We start from the raw sequence: 16,783 nt of genomic DNA, 5'->3' as shown, positions 1-16,783 counted from the left end.
AGGACAGACAAGCCAGCATCGCTGCTTCTAACTTATGCTAAAAAATACATTACAGGGCAGATGTTCTGCATAAACACATTCGGATTTAGCATTTGCTGCTAAACTATCTCGGAAACTTTTTATGCAGTTAGAAATCCACTTTCAGTAAATTGGAAAACAAAAAAACTTACTGTTGAGGCCGGCTGCTTGCAATTATGCTAATCACAAATAGATTACCTAATGAAAACAGCGGATTTTGACATTTGTTTCACCAGGATATCCATCCTGTTTGTAGTACGTTAGTACATAAAAGTTCCTACGCCTTCTCTATTTAGCGCCGGGCGCCCAAATGGCTGGGCAAAATGGTGGCCTGATCTATCCCCTAGAGCTCCCTCGGGCGAAATGGCACAAATCACAGCAACCCATCTATGACGATTAAAAGGCCTCTTTTATTGAACTGGACTGTGTTAGTAAAGAACAACTCTGTCCAAGCCTTGCGGCCTAAACTCCCACGTCAGTAATATTTTATGTATGCCTGATTAACAACCCACCTTTCACACATTTCCACCCATACCCAACATCCCTAAATAGCTTTTACCCCTTCTTTGTCCTCTAATTGTCCTTGTGTCACCTACCTGTAGTTCTGTAACCACTGCATTTCCTTTGGCCCCTAATCCTCTCGCTTCCCCCACTGCATTTCCCAGAGACTCACAACTCATCAGAACCATCACCTCACCCCATCCTGAACCGACTTGAGCAATCAGTGTCCTTCTGAGACCACTTGAAGTTGTGCCTACATTCGACCTATATAAACCCTCAGCAAAGTCCCTCTACTCTACCCCTTAATTAATTAACCCAATTGCATTACACCCAGCAAAAGGACTACTGAATCCAAAACTCAATTAAACAATATTAGTTTCCAAAAAACAAAGTTGTATTCAATTTTACAAAACTAACTGATAGTCCTCAACTATTTTCCTTGTTTTTAATTGTGTTAAGACTTCTGATATGCGAAAATTATCAATTGCTGCCAGCTCTTGTTCCTTCCTCCAAGCTTTTCTTGGGACCAATTCAGACCTAAGTGTTCATTTCCTACCCAATCTCTTCATTTCTTTCAAATCCTTCTAAATTTATTTTAGAAATATCATATTTGAAACAGACCTTTTTCCCTTAAGTGGATAACTGGCACCGCTATGCCTTGAAAATGTCTGATATGGTGGGCAACAGCAACCGCCCTCCACATTCCACCTTTCCCCATACTGTACAATAACCCTTTGTGTATCCAAACCAAACTGTCAGCCAGAAGAGGTCAATTCAGCCCGCGTGTCTACCCAGCTCATTTAATGTCCAATAATCAACACCAGTGTCATCCCTTCCTTTGACCCCAGGGCTCGTACAGCATTTGTCACAAGGATCTATAAAAAAAAAACGAGTTAGATGGTAAAAGGAGCAAGAAGCGAGGAAGACAAAAGTAGAGTTAGGGTTACAAACTAATCACCTGTTCTAGCCTGACGCATTCTCTGCTATAATTTGATTGCCGTCGTCCTGTGTCCCTTACTCCTCTCTCCAAATTTCCCAACTAATCGGCCTCTGCTGCACTCCGATCCTGAAGGAATGGATGCTATATTGATCAACCAGCAGCTCCTGCCTGAACGAAGCTTACCCGAACTCTCTCAGCTCATGAGGGCTAGACAGTGCTAATGCGGATCAATCAGGAACATCACTGTCGAAGAGCCAGCAATCGTTACCTGAACAGACATTTTCAGAATACCCATGCCTCCCCACCTCAAACCTACCACCAGTAAAACCGCCTGCCTCTAACATTGTAGCAGAATTTGGTATTTTTATCAACTTAGATGTCGTATGGGTTAAACAACAGTTTCCATAAGCCAGTTTTTACTGCAGGAGCTAGGGTCAGATAGTGCCTCGCTGCTATGGAGAATTGTATAAGATAGCTCCTCAAGAAAATCTTACTCTACGAATCTCGGCCTTAGTACCACTCAGATAGAGATAGTACTGCTTCATTTAACAGTAAATGCACATAATGTAATATTATTGTTCTGGGCCTTTAAACTGCTGGAATATGCAGCTCATCTTCTGCATACATTTGGAATAGTGGATGTTTTTGAGACAACCTGTGCCAATGGCCTCATGTAGCTATAGAAAAGGAAGATGGGACAGTGGGAATTCCTGTGAGACTTAATCTTTATATGTCTGCCTGAAGAAGTCTTAAATCATTTCAAACACATTTTATGACGTTTTCGCTGACACATTTATTTTGTTTTAGATATCTTTTTTGAAAAAACTAATATTAGTTAGCATCTTTGCTCAAGATTGACTAACATGGTGACTCCATCAATGATAACTTCTTCCTTCTATTGTGCAATAATTTATCAAATCTCGAAAATGTAATGTATTTTGTGCTACCATGCACTAATGTGTGTTTTTGTGGATTTCATATTTGTGTCTTCCATTTTTATTGCCTAATATGTATTATCATCTTTGCCATATCTTAAAATCCAGCCTTTAATCTTGCCATATTTGTATGCTAGAATGTCATTACTCATTTTCTGGCTCAACATTCAAGTGATCTTGATTTGATCCTGAGTGTCACTGATGTGTGCATAATTGCTGATGCTCAAAGAGCAGAAAGATTGTTATACCATGTTTTGACATTTTGCTTTCAGGTCTCAGGGGAGCCCCAGGATATTCCTTGGATCAATCACATCACCTTCCTATTGAAATGGACCCATTAATTGGTATGTTATTGTGAAAAGTGGCTCTGGATGTCCTAGAAAGTTAAATGAGTGTCATATTTCTGCCCCTCAGGTTAAATTGGCTTCAGGTTTTAGTGTAATAATGTAACTACTGTACTGTCCAAATTTAGAGAGTATTCTTGTCTAAGATAGTTGTGCAACTGTGGCCTCTTTGGAGACATGACATGCTTAAATTAAATGAAAATCGGCACATTATGATTACGTTAACTTTTTCGTTTGTATAATAATATCTTATTTATAGACTGCAGATAAAAGTGGGATATGTATGGAAAAGATTAGTGATATGCTATACTTGAAATCCATATCAATCCATTGACAAGCGCTGTTGCTTGTAAACAGAATAATACAAAAGAGATGCCCTTGTTATAGTTAGTCAATTTAAGCCAACCGAAGCATTTTTTTTATATTTCTGTTAGGCTTAAAGAGGAGATGCATGCCCTGAAAGGGAAAAACAACATGACAGGAAAAAATTATCCCTTTCATATATAATGGGCTTTCCCCTAAGTGTTGTGAACAATCTCTCAAAAGTGAGGGATGTTTTAACGAAACACTGATGTTTTCTTATTTGAGGTGTATCTCATGCATTGACGTAAGGGTTTTATTTTACAATGTGAACTTCTTGACTGTGTCTTAGTTTATAGTGGAAGGGCAGGACATCATCAAAAGGCTTCACGCTCAGGCTTGAGAATTTATAGTGGTGCATATTTTTCCAGTCCTGGCAGCATCAAGTATTCAAAGAATATGATTTGAGTCTCATGTGTGAAGAATCTGGAAGGTTGTATGTGTCGTCACAGGAACGGCAGCTTCCTAGCAGCTTTCAGAGACACTCCCATCATTTACTTTCTTTCCACTATAAAGCAACTCTATTATGTTTTGAAACACCCCTCTTAATTAAATGTTTAACCTTAGTGCAAATAAAGCTAATGCCATTTGTGATTACAGTTTTTACAGTACTGAACTATTCTAAGCTCCTAAAATATTTGTTTAAGATAGTTGCTATGTAGAAAGATTATAGGGAAAGTATTTAAATCCCTTTTGGTGTGCAGTGGGTGACCCCGCCCCTCAGGATATATGGACCACCAGTCCACTGCCTGGCTAATCATTTGACACAGCACAATCTTCTTGCTAAAGTCCTACACTGAGTGAGAGGCACCTGTGGCCTGACATGCAAGTCAATGTAGGTATGTGACTCTTGGAATTAACACCAACCTTTTACCTTTTTGAAAATGGTTTCTGGTATACTTTAAAGAGTATATTAAATTCTGCTATTAAGGATCCATGCAGAGGGCTTCTCAAGGGGAAAATGCGACTGCAAATGAAGCAACATTTTTATTTTTGCTGTTTTATTTTATGTATCGATACTTTTATTCTGTTTATCACTTTGTATGCCGGAACAAAGAAGGGACATATTCTTGATAGTTTTATGACTGACAATTTCAGTTGTTATTGTTAGCTATACACTTTTTATTTGTTTTGTCTATCCAAAATTTCAAGAAACAGGCAGTATTTTTGCTCCTACACAATGTAAAACTCGATTTTCATGCACCGTGCAATTAAATAGTCTATAGAAATGTTTTGAATCGTTGCATTAGGAGATACCCACAGTGCCATTGCTGTTGATCTTGAATCCGGTAAATTGTTCTTCAGAGCTGTGCATGTATGAGTGATAGACGCTGGTGTCATGTGTTCCTTTTGTCGTGCAGCCAATAACTCGGGTGTGAACAAGCGGCAGATCACAGACCTCGTGGATCAGAGCATCCAGATCAACGCACATTGTTTCGTGGTCACGGCTGATAACCGTTACATCCTCATCTGTGGCTTCTGGGACAAGAGCTTTAGGGTGTACTCAACGGAAACAGGTAACGCTAATTGCGTAGCGTTTTCACGTGCTCTGTGATATCAGAAATGGTTGGCTGTTAGTGTATTTCTGGTCCATGATGCCTCCATCATTAAAAAAAAACGCACATGGGTCGCCTGGATAAGCTTCTGCTGCATCTAGAATATTCTCAGAGCAATGATACAGTTGGAAACCTTTCAAATCCTGCTGGAGGGCTTTTTTAATGATGGATTTGTTGTTCTTTTTCATTTTTCGAGTTCCTTTTATCAGCTGGGCAGGGAATTCTGGGAGTTCGGGATGGGAAACAGCATTAATACCCCGGTCAGCAGTTGCTAAAAACTGTTCCGTGAAGCAGTGATGTTGCTTCTAATCCACTCTTATTGAGAGCATAGGCAGATAGAAGGAAGGCGGTGGGGTTGAGGGGGCTGAACTCATGGTAGTGAGTACATCTATCACAAACATTCTACTGATCATTTACAAGTGATTAAAATCCAGAACATCAGCAGTGAAAAGTGGGCGTCACATGCAGTTTTAATTGGCAGAAACTGTTCCCCTTGTACCAGTGTTCCCAGCCTTCGAAAATACTCTTGTAACCTACGTTACGACAGCCATTTTATATTGTAGTCTGTTGAGGTACGTGTTATGACTAACATTTTAAAAACAGAATGACTAGTACCCCTGCAACAAGTACGGCATTTTTAAGTGGTCCAGGAACCTACATTCTCACCGAACATTGTTGGGAAACAAATGCTTTTCTACTGTAGAGTAAAATGAAGCACTTTCCTGTAATTTCTTTGTGTTGGATTAGGATGGATCAATAACACATTTTTGGGATGAAGACTTTAATGTGCTGCAAGTACAGACGTACAGATACACACACAACCATTATTTGTTTATCAGAACACATCTCACGGAAATATCTGGATCAGTCAGGTTGAAGAAAATAGATTTATTTAACTGCACATTGGTATTCTGTTTCTGCTGCTCACAATTCTCCTAGCAGTCATCTTCTAGAGCACTGCTACAGATGGTTTATCTAGCAATACCTTCTACCTAGTTATCCCTTCCTTGATTTCTTCCTTTCTTGTGCTTCTGACTGCAACATTTAAATCACGGGACACTGTGAGGTGGTGTCTAGCATCTTGTGTGGCTAAATTGACAGGTCTGCTGGGAAAACATTGTTTTCCCTTTAAACACCCATCACATAGGTTAACCTGTATGTGTTCACCTCCCCCTCACCACTGCACACAGTAAAGCCTCTTGAACGTCTTTTAGGCAAAAGGCAAACAATAAAAGAGGCCGAATTTACACATTTATAAGACAAACTGAATTCATTCATGCATTCATTCTTCATAGTCCTAGATAATTCTGCAGGGACACATCGCCTGCATTCTAGCATTCGAAAGATATTTAAACCTGTTTACAGGTTCTAGGGATGAGCCAACAGTTGAAATTCTTGTTTTTGGTAAAGTGGTTTTTAATTATCATACGTTTCTCCTGGCTCTTCTGACTGCCTGGCTCCATCATTAGCAATAAACACTTTCTAACGCATGTAGTTAAAGCCTGACTTCTCATTTCTCTGGCCTTCCTGCCGGTGGCATTATAATGTATTAATTGTTTAACCCGAATTTCCCTCTAGAAACTCTTTGGTTTACCTCAAGGTGAGTGAGCCACACCAACACATGCATCTGGGAATTGGAGCACTTTAATGACTTGTCCAGATGTCATCTGGTGTCATTGCTAGTTGTTAATGAGAAGAGACACAGCAAATGCTAAATGTGTTAAAGTGTATTCCACCTGATCGTGAACCAGCTGTCTGGCATAGGTTCTCCCTCTTCTTTTTCATTCCACCGTTTTACTCCCGCTGCAGACGGAAGGCTAACTCAAATACCCAAGGGCTGCTGGCACTTAGTCCAATGACAGACAAAGAAACGGCATTAGGTGTTGTACGTAGACCACCAGATACCATAAATCTTCTTGTTTCTGCTACATATATCATAGTAGCCCACAGAATGGTATTAAAAACCAGAATGTGAATTGGAGCTTCAAAAACTGTAGCTGACACCAGTATTAATCATCAGATGGGAGAGAAACAAAAAGGTGAAACCCAGCGTGACATGTTGAATGAGGGAGAACTTTGTAAGCCTCAGTTGTGGCAAAGATACGGTGGACTGGAGATGCAAGAGACAAAACAGTTCTCACATGGCCTCCATCACAAGGATCACCACCAACCCAGCAGAAAATGTTTAAAATCTGGGAGCCATCATTGGTAGTAAACAAAGAACCCCATTTCCATAATGGCTTCTCAAAGTCCTCACTCCCTCACAAGTGGTAATTAGAGCCCTAACTGGAACTGACCTGATCACTGGTCAGGGAATGTCAGGACTATTGTAGTGCGGTCTATGGAGGCCTACCAAGTGAATTAAATGACACACTACTTTTAGTTCAGAATAACGTGGAAATATTTGCTCTTTACTGGAAAAAACAAGACCACATCAAACCATCTTTAACAAAAACGTCTGGCTCCTGTCGGGACCAGGGTTATATTAAAAGTGCTCTCCACTCATAAGGTGTTCTGAGGCAAGAGCATATGATGCACACGGAAACCTTCCCCACTTCTTCCAATCTAGGATGTTAAAAGACTACAATGAGGAGTTTATCACTGCTGTGTATGTGGAGATATTGGAGCACGTAGTGGTGCTGGTGATATGTGGAAAGTGTCATCGATGAAGGGGGAAGAAATGAGAGCACACTCATTTCTGCGTGTACCACTGCAGTAATGCACAGACCCATGAGCCATGCAACCATAGTTATACAGATGTTTATGCTAAAGCCTTTGTGTGCTCATTCTCTTACTGGAGCATAACTCAGAAGGATTTTATGTACAGAGGTGAGTGTTAAGTGATAAATCATGGGTGCTGTTTGAGATTTACGTTCTCGACCAGATCTCCCCATCTCATTTGCCTTAAAAGGTATTTATGCACTGACTAGTTTTCAGACTTTCATTAGCACCAAGTAATACGTAATACTCACCTTTACACCATATGCATATTACATTTCCAGCCTTGAAAAAGCACATTGTTAAAAACGTGTTGGCTGTGGCACAAAAAATGAGGCTAGTACATTTTTAGAATAAACTTCGAATTTCATAGAAACGACTATAACTGTGATGGTCTGATTATGTATTAGAACACTTTTGTGCTCCATTATCTCCAGATATACATATTGACTAGTGGAAGCCTGAGATTGTAGACGCTGAGCTTCCACTTTTAGGTAGCAGGTTAGTTGATCTTGTTGATGCACCTTGTCACTAATACTCATTCTCGTTTTCTATAACATAAACCCCCTCACTATTTGGGAAGTGCAACTGAATTTGAAACACTGCTACCACTTTTTATAGCCTATTATTGTTTTTAACATCAGTTCAGGAAGTCAAATTATCCACCTTTTCTAAGAAGTCGTTAGACCCTCAAAATGTTATCACATGGTATGCAACGATGACTTACTTGAAATAACTCAACCTGCTCAATCATAACAGCAACATTGCTAAGTGTTACAGGCAAAAGAAAATGAACCAAGATCTTATATTGTTATTCTTAAAGCACGTGAAGAAAACATGTATTTCATGTGTTTTAAATAAAGAAGTGTAAACGTGCATTACTAAAATTGTTTTTGAATATCTAGTTCACATTTCGCACACAGTATTTCCATTTAGATGTGTGTAAGTACTTCAACCACTTAAAATACCAATCCTTGTTCATAGAACAATGACTGCCAGGATTTTACATTTCGAAGCATCACGTATAAATACTGACATGCCCCGCTCATGGAGGAATTACTGCATTTTCAGTCTTAGGGTTAGGGATGGGACTGTAGGTGTTTCTGACCAGGCAGCCTGTAAACGTTGGTGACATTGACAAAACTAAGCATTTGTTGGGATTTATATACCGCATACATGTTGTAGTGCTTAATTTGTAAATAAAAAGGAGCTGGTGCTCAAAGCCCTCCTCTTCAACACGCGGCTGCTGCAATTAAATGTGCGAACACGGAATACTGAGGCTGTGCAATCCTGAAGCCTTCTCGGTCCTCTTCAATCCATTTAAAGCCACTCCCTACCCCTTTAGCTCACTTTTGCAGCTTTCTCACATTGTGACGCTGTTTTGTTTTTCTCTTCCTCCGTCTTTCCCATGTGTGCCTTTTGCTCCCAGTAAATGCTTGAGGCAGAAAAATAAGTGCCGGCCCTCCACACCAGAAACAGCAAGCACAAATTAAGCACTGGAGGTTGGTCAGACTCTAGAAATGCATGAAGATTTCTCAAGGGGAGTAGTGTGTGTATTTCCAAGTTGAGAGCCGGGAGAACAACCCTGTGTAGGAATTAATTGTTTCCCAGAGGCAAACTTTGTCCTAGTTAAAAAGCTCAGTTGGGCACGACGAATTTTTCACGCATTAGTACATTTGTCATGTGGACTATGCACGTGATCCTTTATGTATCCCAGAAAAGTTAGAAATTGTCTCAAAGTGTTTAAGAATCCAAAGGGAATAATTTCCACCTTCACTCTCGACCTGGTGAATCAAACCCAATATCTGATCATATATCTCATTTAATTCAGTTTCTATGCCAGAGTCTGCCCATGCGTGATTGTGCAGTGAATCGGTTGTGCAATTATCAATAACTCTTATGATACAGAACAGTATGGCCGGTACATGTAATATATTATATACAAGCTCTCACTTGCCTTCAAAGCAAGCTAACCCCTGTATTGTTTTTGACTTTGTTGAAGGAAAATTAACACAGATCGTATTTGGCCACTGGGATGTTGTCACTTGCTTGGCTCGATCGGAGTCCTACATTGGCGGGGATTGCTACATTGTTTCTGGATCGCGGGATGCAACACTTCTTCTGTGGTACTGGAGTGGGCGACATCACATTATTGGTGATAACCCAAATAACAGTAAGTATTTTTAAATGTGTTGTTATCATGACACAAATAAAGGTTCTGAATCTTCAAAAATGATTATTGGATTTATGGCAGTTGTTGTCACAGTTCTTTTTTGTTCCTAGATCTTAAGGTGCAACCTATTTCTGACAATTGACAAAAGGGTGCTTATCATTTGATTTATATTAGGAAGCGTTTGTGATTCCGTGAAGGTGACCATAACTATACAAACATGGCCTGTTAATTGACAGCATTTCAATAGAGGACATTATGGGGCTCATTACGACTTTGGCGGGCAGCTTCACACATTGGGATGACCGCCTATGCGCCGTCCCTCCGCGGGCCCTATTACGGGTTTCCCGCTGGGCCGGCGGGAAACTCACCACAACATTGACATCGGCTCATAATTGGTGCGTCCGGTGCGAGAGCACCCGTTGCATTCTTTACTGCCCGTTATTTTGGGCAGTGAAAAGCACGACGGGCTGTCTATGGTAGCCCTGACACCCCCTTTCTGCCAGCCTTTCGGCTGGCAGAAAGGGGACTCATAATCCGAAGGGCAGCGCTGCTTGACGGCCGCCGAGACCAACAGGCTGTCAACTGGCGGCAATCTGGCGGTGCCAGCGGTCAGACTGTGGCGGTGGTAATGTGGCTGTCAGACCGCCACTATGAGTGTAGCAGTCTTAAGACCGCCACACTCTTAATGAGGGCCTATGTTTTCATATTAAATGAAAGGTCCCAAGAATGCAGTGCAAGAAGGCACCATTCATAAAATTGTGATTATAAGCATGTACGTCCATTCTACTGAAGGAACCTATACTTCAGTTATTTTAAAGAGGATGTTTCAGTCTCTTTGTTGGATAACTGTGCATTCTTCCACGCCGAAATAACAGGCAGGAACTTGTGTTCATTTTCTGTTTTTTTGATGTTGTGAACATTAATTTGGATCGGCGAGACTAACTGGTCTATGGTGCTTAATCTGTTTCAAATCAAAACAGTTGCTTAGACCTGCGTCTGGTTTTCCTTTTACCTGAAATCTCACACTAATCTTCAAGTTATTGAAGTATCTTAGGGTTTTGAAATGATTCTACACAAAACCTCAAAACAGAGATGTTTTGATGGTCTTTAATTAACAACTCTCTGCTTAGGTCTGAACTGTAGTATAGTCTTCAACTACATATTTTCCATTAAAAAGCATCTAAGGTTAGCAGGTTCCGAAAGCCAACCTTCTCATTATATCAAGAAACATTTCAACCAGCAAATTAGGGCTCGTTAGCTGGAAAAAATGGCAGCGAAATGTGCGGGGTCCAGCAAATCCAATTAGTTAACATCTTTCGGGAGGAACCTATAAAAAGACGCCGGAAAGATGGTTTCCACGAGGCTGTCATGGAGAGGCAGTGATGATCTTTTTTATATGGGAGGGTACAAGAATGTGAACGATTTCGAAACACATGATAGGTTATAATAATTAGCTAGGTTAGGTGCTTGGCTCAGTAATGGTCTTTTAAGATGAAAGACAGTTAATTATCAATTCATGCTTCATCGCATCCAATTAACAATAGGCAATTTACTTGCATTCAAGAAGGAGAAAGGGAGCTGTTGTCTGTTTTTATCTAGCTAGTGTTCTCATGCTGAAAACATGGTTCCAAAATGTAGCTTCCATTGCTTTAGTGCTTTGTTTTGCTCGCCATTTTGAAGAATGAAATTGTTTCTAAAACATCACACAAAAGCCTTCACTTAACGTGTCGCCAATGAAATTGCACAGGTTGAATAACATATTTTCTACAAAAAGTCTATGTCCTAAGAAGATTTCCACATGTATAAGTATACAAAGAGAAAAATATAAAACGTGACCACCACATCTTTACAACAGTTGAATGAGTCAGCACAGAGTTCAATGTAGTGTGTGCCTCAATAACATTCACAGTGTGCCTAAACCTCTCCACCTCTGTTTACACGATCTCCCCCATTGTCCGGCGGACTTTTTAAGAAATTGGTCACCTGCTATTATTTTCCTTGAAGGATTTGCAACAAGAGGGCTATCCTATACAAAAGTCTATTTTTCCTTTCTAGTTAGAACATTTGCATAATTTCTTGCTCATGAAGATGATTTGTGGCTCACTGTGTGAGGTGCCCTTGATTGCGACTCACCGCGAGAGGCGCCCTGGGCTTTCAAATAAAGCTTTAATAGGGCATCTACTGACTCCAGAATAATGAAGGTTAGCAGAGGCAGAAATCATGTGATTCAGAAGGATGCTGGAGGCTTGTGGTGGCTTGAAAGGGAATGGGGTTGTGCCTGGAGGTCTCCCTGTTTTGCTACAGAAACCCCTGGTATTCAGTGGTCTTTGTAGTAAAGTCAAGATTATAGATCTTGGAGTACTGGATGTAGAATGCTTTGTTTAAGCTGACCAGAGGCACTTCCTTTTCAGTCGCTGCCCTTTTTCTTAATTTATATTCTCACCTAATACTTCTTGAATAACACCATAGCTCTGGGCTACACGCTCTTTCCCAAGAGCCACGATTCTCCTATGGTTTGCTGGATACCATTTTTCAATGAAGCAATATCACTGGGTATTGCATTTCCATTGTACATTTCTTGTGGGATTTGCTAAGGGCTTTGAGACATATCTCTTGCAACCAACTGCACATACAGTAAAATGAAAAATTGCCTTATTGATCCACAGACACAATTACTGTGTCACATAATGGGATCAGGGCACGTTGAGTATTTTTAAAGAGCCCGTGGTTATGGAATGAACCGTTGCAAGTCTCTTGATGAAATAGTCCATAAACTTATGGAATCCAGAAGGTCCTTGTGGGATTTTAGGATACAGAGGGAACATAACGACAGCTTTCTAGATGCAATGGCTCACTCTCAAACAAGTCAACTTTGGGAGAACTCCTACAGAAGGAAGAGAGCCGTTCTCTTTCCTTATAGGTAAAGGCTCATCACAGATTTGTGGCTACTTGAACGGTGGCTGTGTCACTAGATGGTTTCTAAAACACTCTGTGTCCTCATTTTTCAGAAAATGTCAGTGAAACACCCAAGTTATTTCTCGAAACATATTTCTCCTTCATCAAACATGGCGAAATATCTACTAATTGTTTTAGCCTAAATTTGAATCGATCTAAAGGTAATAGAGTCAACTCTATTGACCTGAATAAAGCTGCCACAGAAAAATACTTAACCTTGTAGTATGCTCTAAGAAATATTTTGTTGTTTTCAGTATCTGTATCTATTTTAACAAAAAGGTCAGGGCCTAGCAAATATCTCATATTCCCTTTAAAATTGTCTATGGAGTCTATTATGTCTTAATCATTTAGTAAATGTAATATTTCCCAGCTGGTATAGCAAAATGTGTTTTAGCCCAAACACATATTTAAAAAAACCCATAAAGAGCATTATTGAGTTAAACCAACATGTCCTTTTATTGGAGCCTGCTTCTGTTTAAAGGAAAGGGGTTACTCCTCTACTCCATTCCTATTCCTAAGCCACTTACTGGTTGGAAGTGCTGCTGTAAAAGGACGGCAGCTGCCACCAACCTTGCCAGGAGATGCTTGAAGTAGCGCACAACACACCCCTGCCACCACCAGACTGTGAATGTGAGTCCTTTTCCCACCACAGGGTGTATTTATGAAAACCCATCCCTAAACTTTACCTCAGTAACACTTTAAAAACGTCTGCTAGTCTTTCCATGTAACATTTATGTTTTCATTCATAGGGTTACGGCCAACCCAAAGTACAAAACAATATGCTACAGTGCCATTTTCAGATGGCTAGAAACGTTATCTTCAGTCTGTGTTTGTTGTTTCGTAATTATACATTTTATTTACCACCCCAGCTATAACACATAGATGCCATAAAAACAAAAAAGCATGAGCTACTCTTGCACCCACTTTCACACTTTGAATATTCGAATAACATATCAAGTGCTTTACTGGTAGTTGAAGCAATGTTTTAGTACTGACTCTGCAGCTAAGCACCCTAAACATCAGTGCCTTCTCCCAGCTTCCGTAACACTTGTTGACCATCCTGCAGACATTTCTAATAGTCTTCTGTGCTCTGTTTTGAAAGTGCTTCCTATGTTCAGTACCAATAGAACAGCTACAAGCAAAACTAACTGTTAGTATTTAGACAGTCACACGAGCAGCATCATTTAAATTGGGCTTCTGTAGGGGAATGGGAGGGACTTTAGAAACAAAATAAAATAAGCACTCGCAATGAGCTTTGACCAGTACGGACAAAAATGATAAAATTACAAAGGAGGCGGTGGCCAGCAGGCTCCTATGAAAATTTGACATTTTCACAAATAAAAAACCTAATTTGGAAGTGCCAGAAATTAATTTGCACGCTTTAATTGGAACTCGTCTCCTGCATGAGGGAGGCGAGCGTGGCGCGGGCAGCCGGCGGTGGGAGTGTGATTGAATTTCTCATTGGGTTGGTGTAGTGGAGTTGGTCTCTTATCCTCTGGAGCCTCTCCACCATATATTGCATTCACCTTCTGCCTGGTGTTCTTAATAAGGATCAATGCTATTCATGCGCTATCCCCAGGGGCTGACATTTCATTGATCCCAGGACTTTATCTGACATTTCTCATTACACAGCTTCCAACAGGATAGTCACAAGAGGTGCAAGTTCACTAGTGCTGTTTTGTTCGTAGGTCTGCTGGAAACTTCGATTAACATGCTGAAGGTAGTGCTTAATGTGTGCCGGTGCTTGCTGGTGGACACTGGCTCTCATTATTGGGGACCCTGCCTTATTTTTGTTAACCAGGCTCTGATGCAGAGCAAGAGAGAGGAAGAAGGAAGCGAACGCTAAGAAGGAATTAACAAAAGTAGAAAGCAGTGATGAATAAGAACCCGCAAGAGTGAGATAAGAAGAAGGAAATATAAGGAGGTGAAAGGAGGAGGCATGAATTAAAGCCGAACTAGATAACCTTAGCGTCCTGCAAGACAGTAAGCAGGCATCGCAGAAAACGCTTGGATGCCTGCTCTTTTTTTTTCAAACTAAACCCTGCCTGGAGTGTTACACTAGTAGTCATTTTAAATATAGGGTCACATTAGATTGGGTTTTGTCAAACTTAAAAATCCCTCTTCATATATTTTAATAGCTATGTGTGCTACTATTCTTCGGCATCTCATAACCGTAGTGGTATTGGCAATGATGACAGTGGTAAGTGGTATTCATCCCACTGTCCCACTGGTCATATGGTTACACCCAGCTGTAAATTCATGACTGCCGTTAACCTCCATTCTAGAACAGAACACTACTAAAAAGTGGTCGAAATTATTCCTAGAAATAAGATCAGCTCTGAGATGGTCTTAAAATATCTTACTCCCGCACACCCAGATGCCTCAACGTGAAGCCCTGGTATGTATGTCAACGATTCACCAAAATGATAGGGGTCGCGGAAGTGACATCGTGCACCCTTGGACTACTCATGACATCACAGGGATGAGACCCTGTCACTTCTAGATCCCTTTAAGAGCCTCCTTTCTACTGTGGAACAGTTAGTGAAAGGGCTAAGAGTGGAGCCCACAGAAAGCAAGCAAGGTTCTTCGAGCCCACTTACTTCCTGCTTCTGACTTTATGAACCCTGAGACAAAAGGGGGCATAGACTGTGCTATTAGCACCAGTGGTCAAGTCAGATGAAGCAAGTTCTATTCTTGGCTAACTGTCACTGATGGCCGTGATTATGTGGGGTTTCTACAAACTAAGAAAATTATGGAGTAGTGGTTTGTGCTTCCAAGTTCATATTGCTGCCTAGTATTTTAAATGTTATGGCTGGTGGCTTTGCTTGCCATTGTCAGTGCCGACTTACAAAGGATTTCTGTTTTTGTTTGCTAGAAATGCAGAAAAATATGTCTGCAGCTGATTAAATAGTTCTATGGAGAGTAATTCAATGCTATTATTTTGTGTTGTCCTATTGGCATTATCTGGGTGGTTACACGTAGCTCCAGTGCAGAAGACTTCATTGCAGAATGCTGCAGTAGTTTCCGGGATGCTGAAATGTCCTGTCTAGTATTTATATATTCACCAGATTGTTAAATGGATGACTTTTGTTTTGCACGAGCATGATTTAAGACAGGTCCCTCCCACAAGTAACGGAGCCGTCGCCACTCATACTTGGGTGAAGCATTCGAACATGTTCAAAAGTCCATGTGTGCATGCTGGGGCCACCGTTATTGGCCTTGGTCAGGAGATGTGTTCTGACCTCTACTTGAGCACTTTGTGTCCCTCTCCCCTGTCAGGATGCTGACTTTTGGCTCATCCAGTTAGGAGTGTGCTGATCCTTGTGGTGCAAGAATTGGATGAATATAGTTTTTCGGGCAGTTTAGTTAGATGTTTTGCTTTAGCTATCTGTCGCATTGAGTGCACATATTAATTTGCTGTCAGTAAAGTCATAATTGACGTAAACAGTGTTGTATGGGGCCTTCTACAGATTGGAGTTAAAAGAGAGGGGTATAGAAATGCAGGTATTGCATTCCACTGTACATGAATGTCGAGTGTCCACTAACTCGATTATTGGAAGATGGTGATACCATATCCGGAATTTCCAATACTGGAGAGTGTGGTAAATACTGGGTTCATTATTCCTGATCTAATATAGGGTTTTTGAACCCGGAATAATAATAACGACCAACATTTTACTCACCTATTTCGAACAATCCCTCCCCCCGCCGCCTCTCTGCAAGGACTATTTATCTTGCTTTTCACAAACAAATGGCGGCTGCGGGAACTCCCACAGAATAACCGCAACACGCAAACTCCAACTCAGCCGGAACCCGTTTGGGCCTCCATAGGGATTTTAGTGAAATTTATAATGACCCAGGCTTAAAAGAAAGCAAGCGGGCGGTGTACCAACTCCAGGAATCCCCAGGTTGAATGTTTGGAGTATTGTGATATTCTTATACATTTTCAGCCGCTGCATTTGTGCAAGATTACAATATCAGTCCACTCAAGCAATTATCTCAAGTAAATTTGACTCTTGGTTGACAATTGCGAATTTCAAGACGAGTACACATGAAACTATGTTCAGCAACCGCACACAGAAAGCATGTGCGCACCGCTTGAATCAAATATTGCAGCGTGTTCATTTTTTCCTCTCTTCCGTCTGCTACTGTAACCCGTCACAGGTCAGTCCGTTTTTAGCCCATTATTCATATATGAAAGCCATCCCAGTCCGATCTTTGTTTCCATCCTTTGTCCTTTCACCTAGAGCGGCCCGCGTGCCGTGGCCTTTAACCCGCTGCTG

At 40.8% G+C, this 16,783-nt stretch overlaps 1 protein-coding gene across 4 annotated transcripts in view; it reads left to right on the top strand.

Moving 5' to 3' along the window:
- NBEA (neurobeachin) overlaps nt 1-16,783 on the top strand; it is a 1,608,295-nt gene that overhangs the window by 1,544,389 nt on the left and 47,123 nt on the right. For all 4 annotated transcript variants that reach the window (XM_069205539.1, XM_069205537.1, XM_069205538.1 and 1 more), the window contains 3 exons: nt 2,667-2,738; nt 4,460-4,615; nt 9,375-9,545. In XM_069205539.1, the coding sequence (XP_069061640.1) occupies nt 2,667-2,738; nt 4,460-4,615; nt 9,375-9,545 (399 nt within the window). The remainder of the gene's footprint in view (nt 1-2,666; nt 2,739-4,459; nt 4,616-9,374; nt 9,546-16,783) is intronic.

Source organism: Pleurodeles waltl, chromosome 8 (genome assembly GCF_031143425.1).
Source record: "Pleurodeles waltl isolate 20211129_DDA chromosome 8, aPleWal1.hap1.20221129, whole genome shotgun sequence".
Classification (NCBI taxonomy): domain Eukaryota; kingdom Metazoa; phylum Chordata; class Amphibia; order Caudata; family Salamandridae; genus Pleurodeles; species Pleurodeles waltl.
This window is presented reverse-complemented; position numbering and strand designations above follow the sequence as displayed.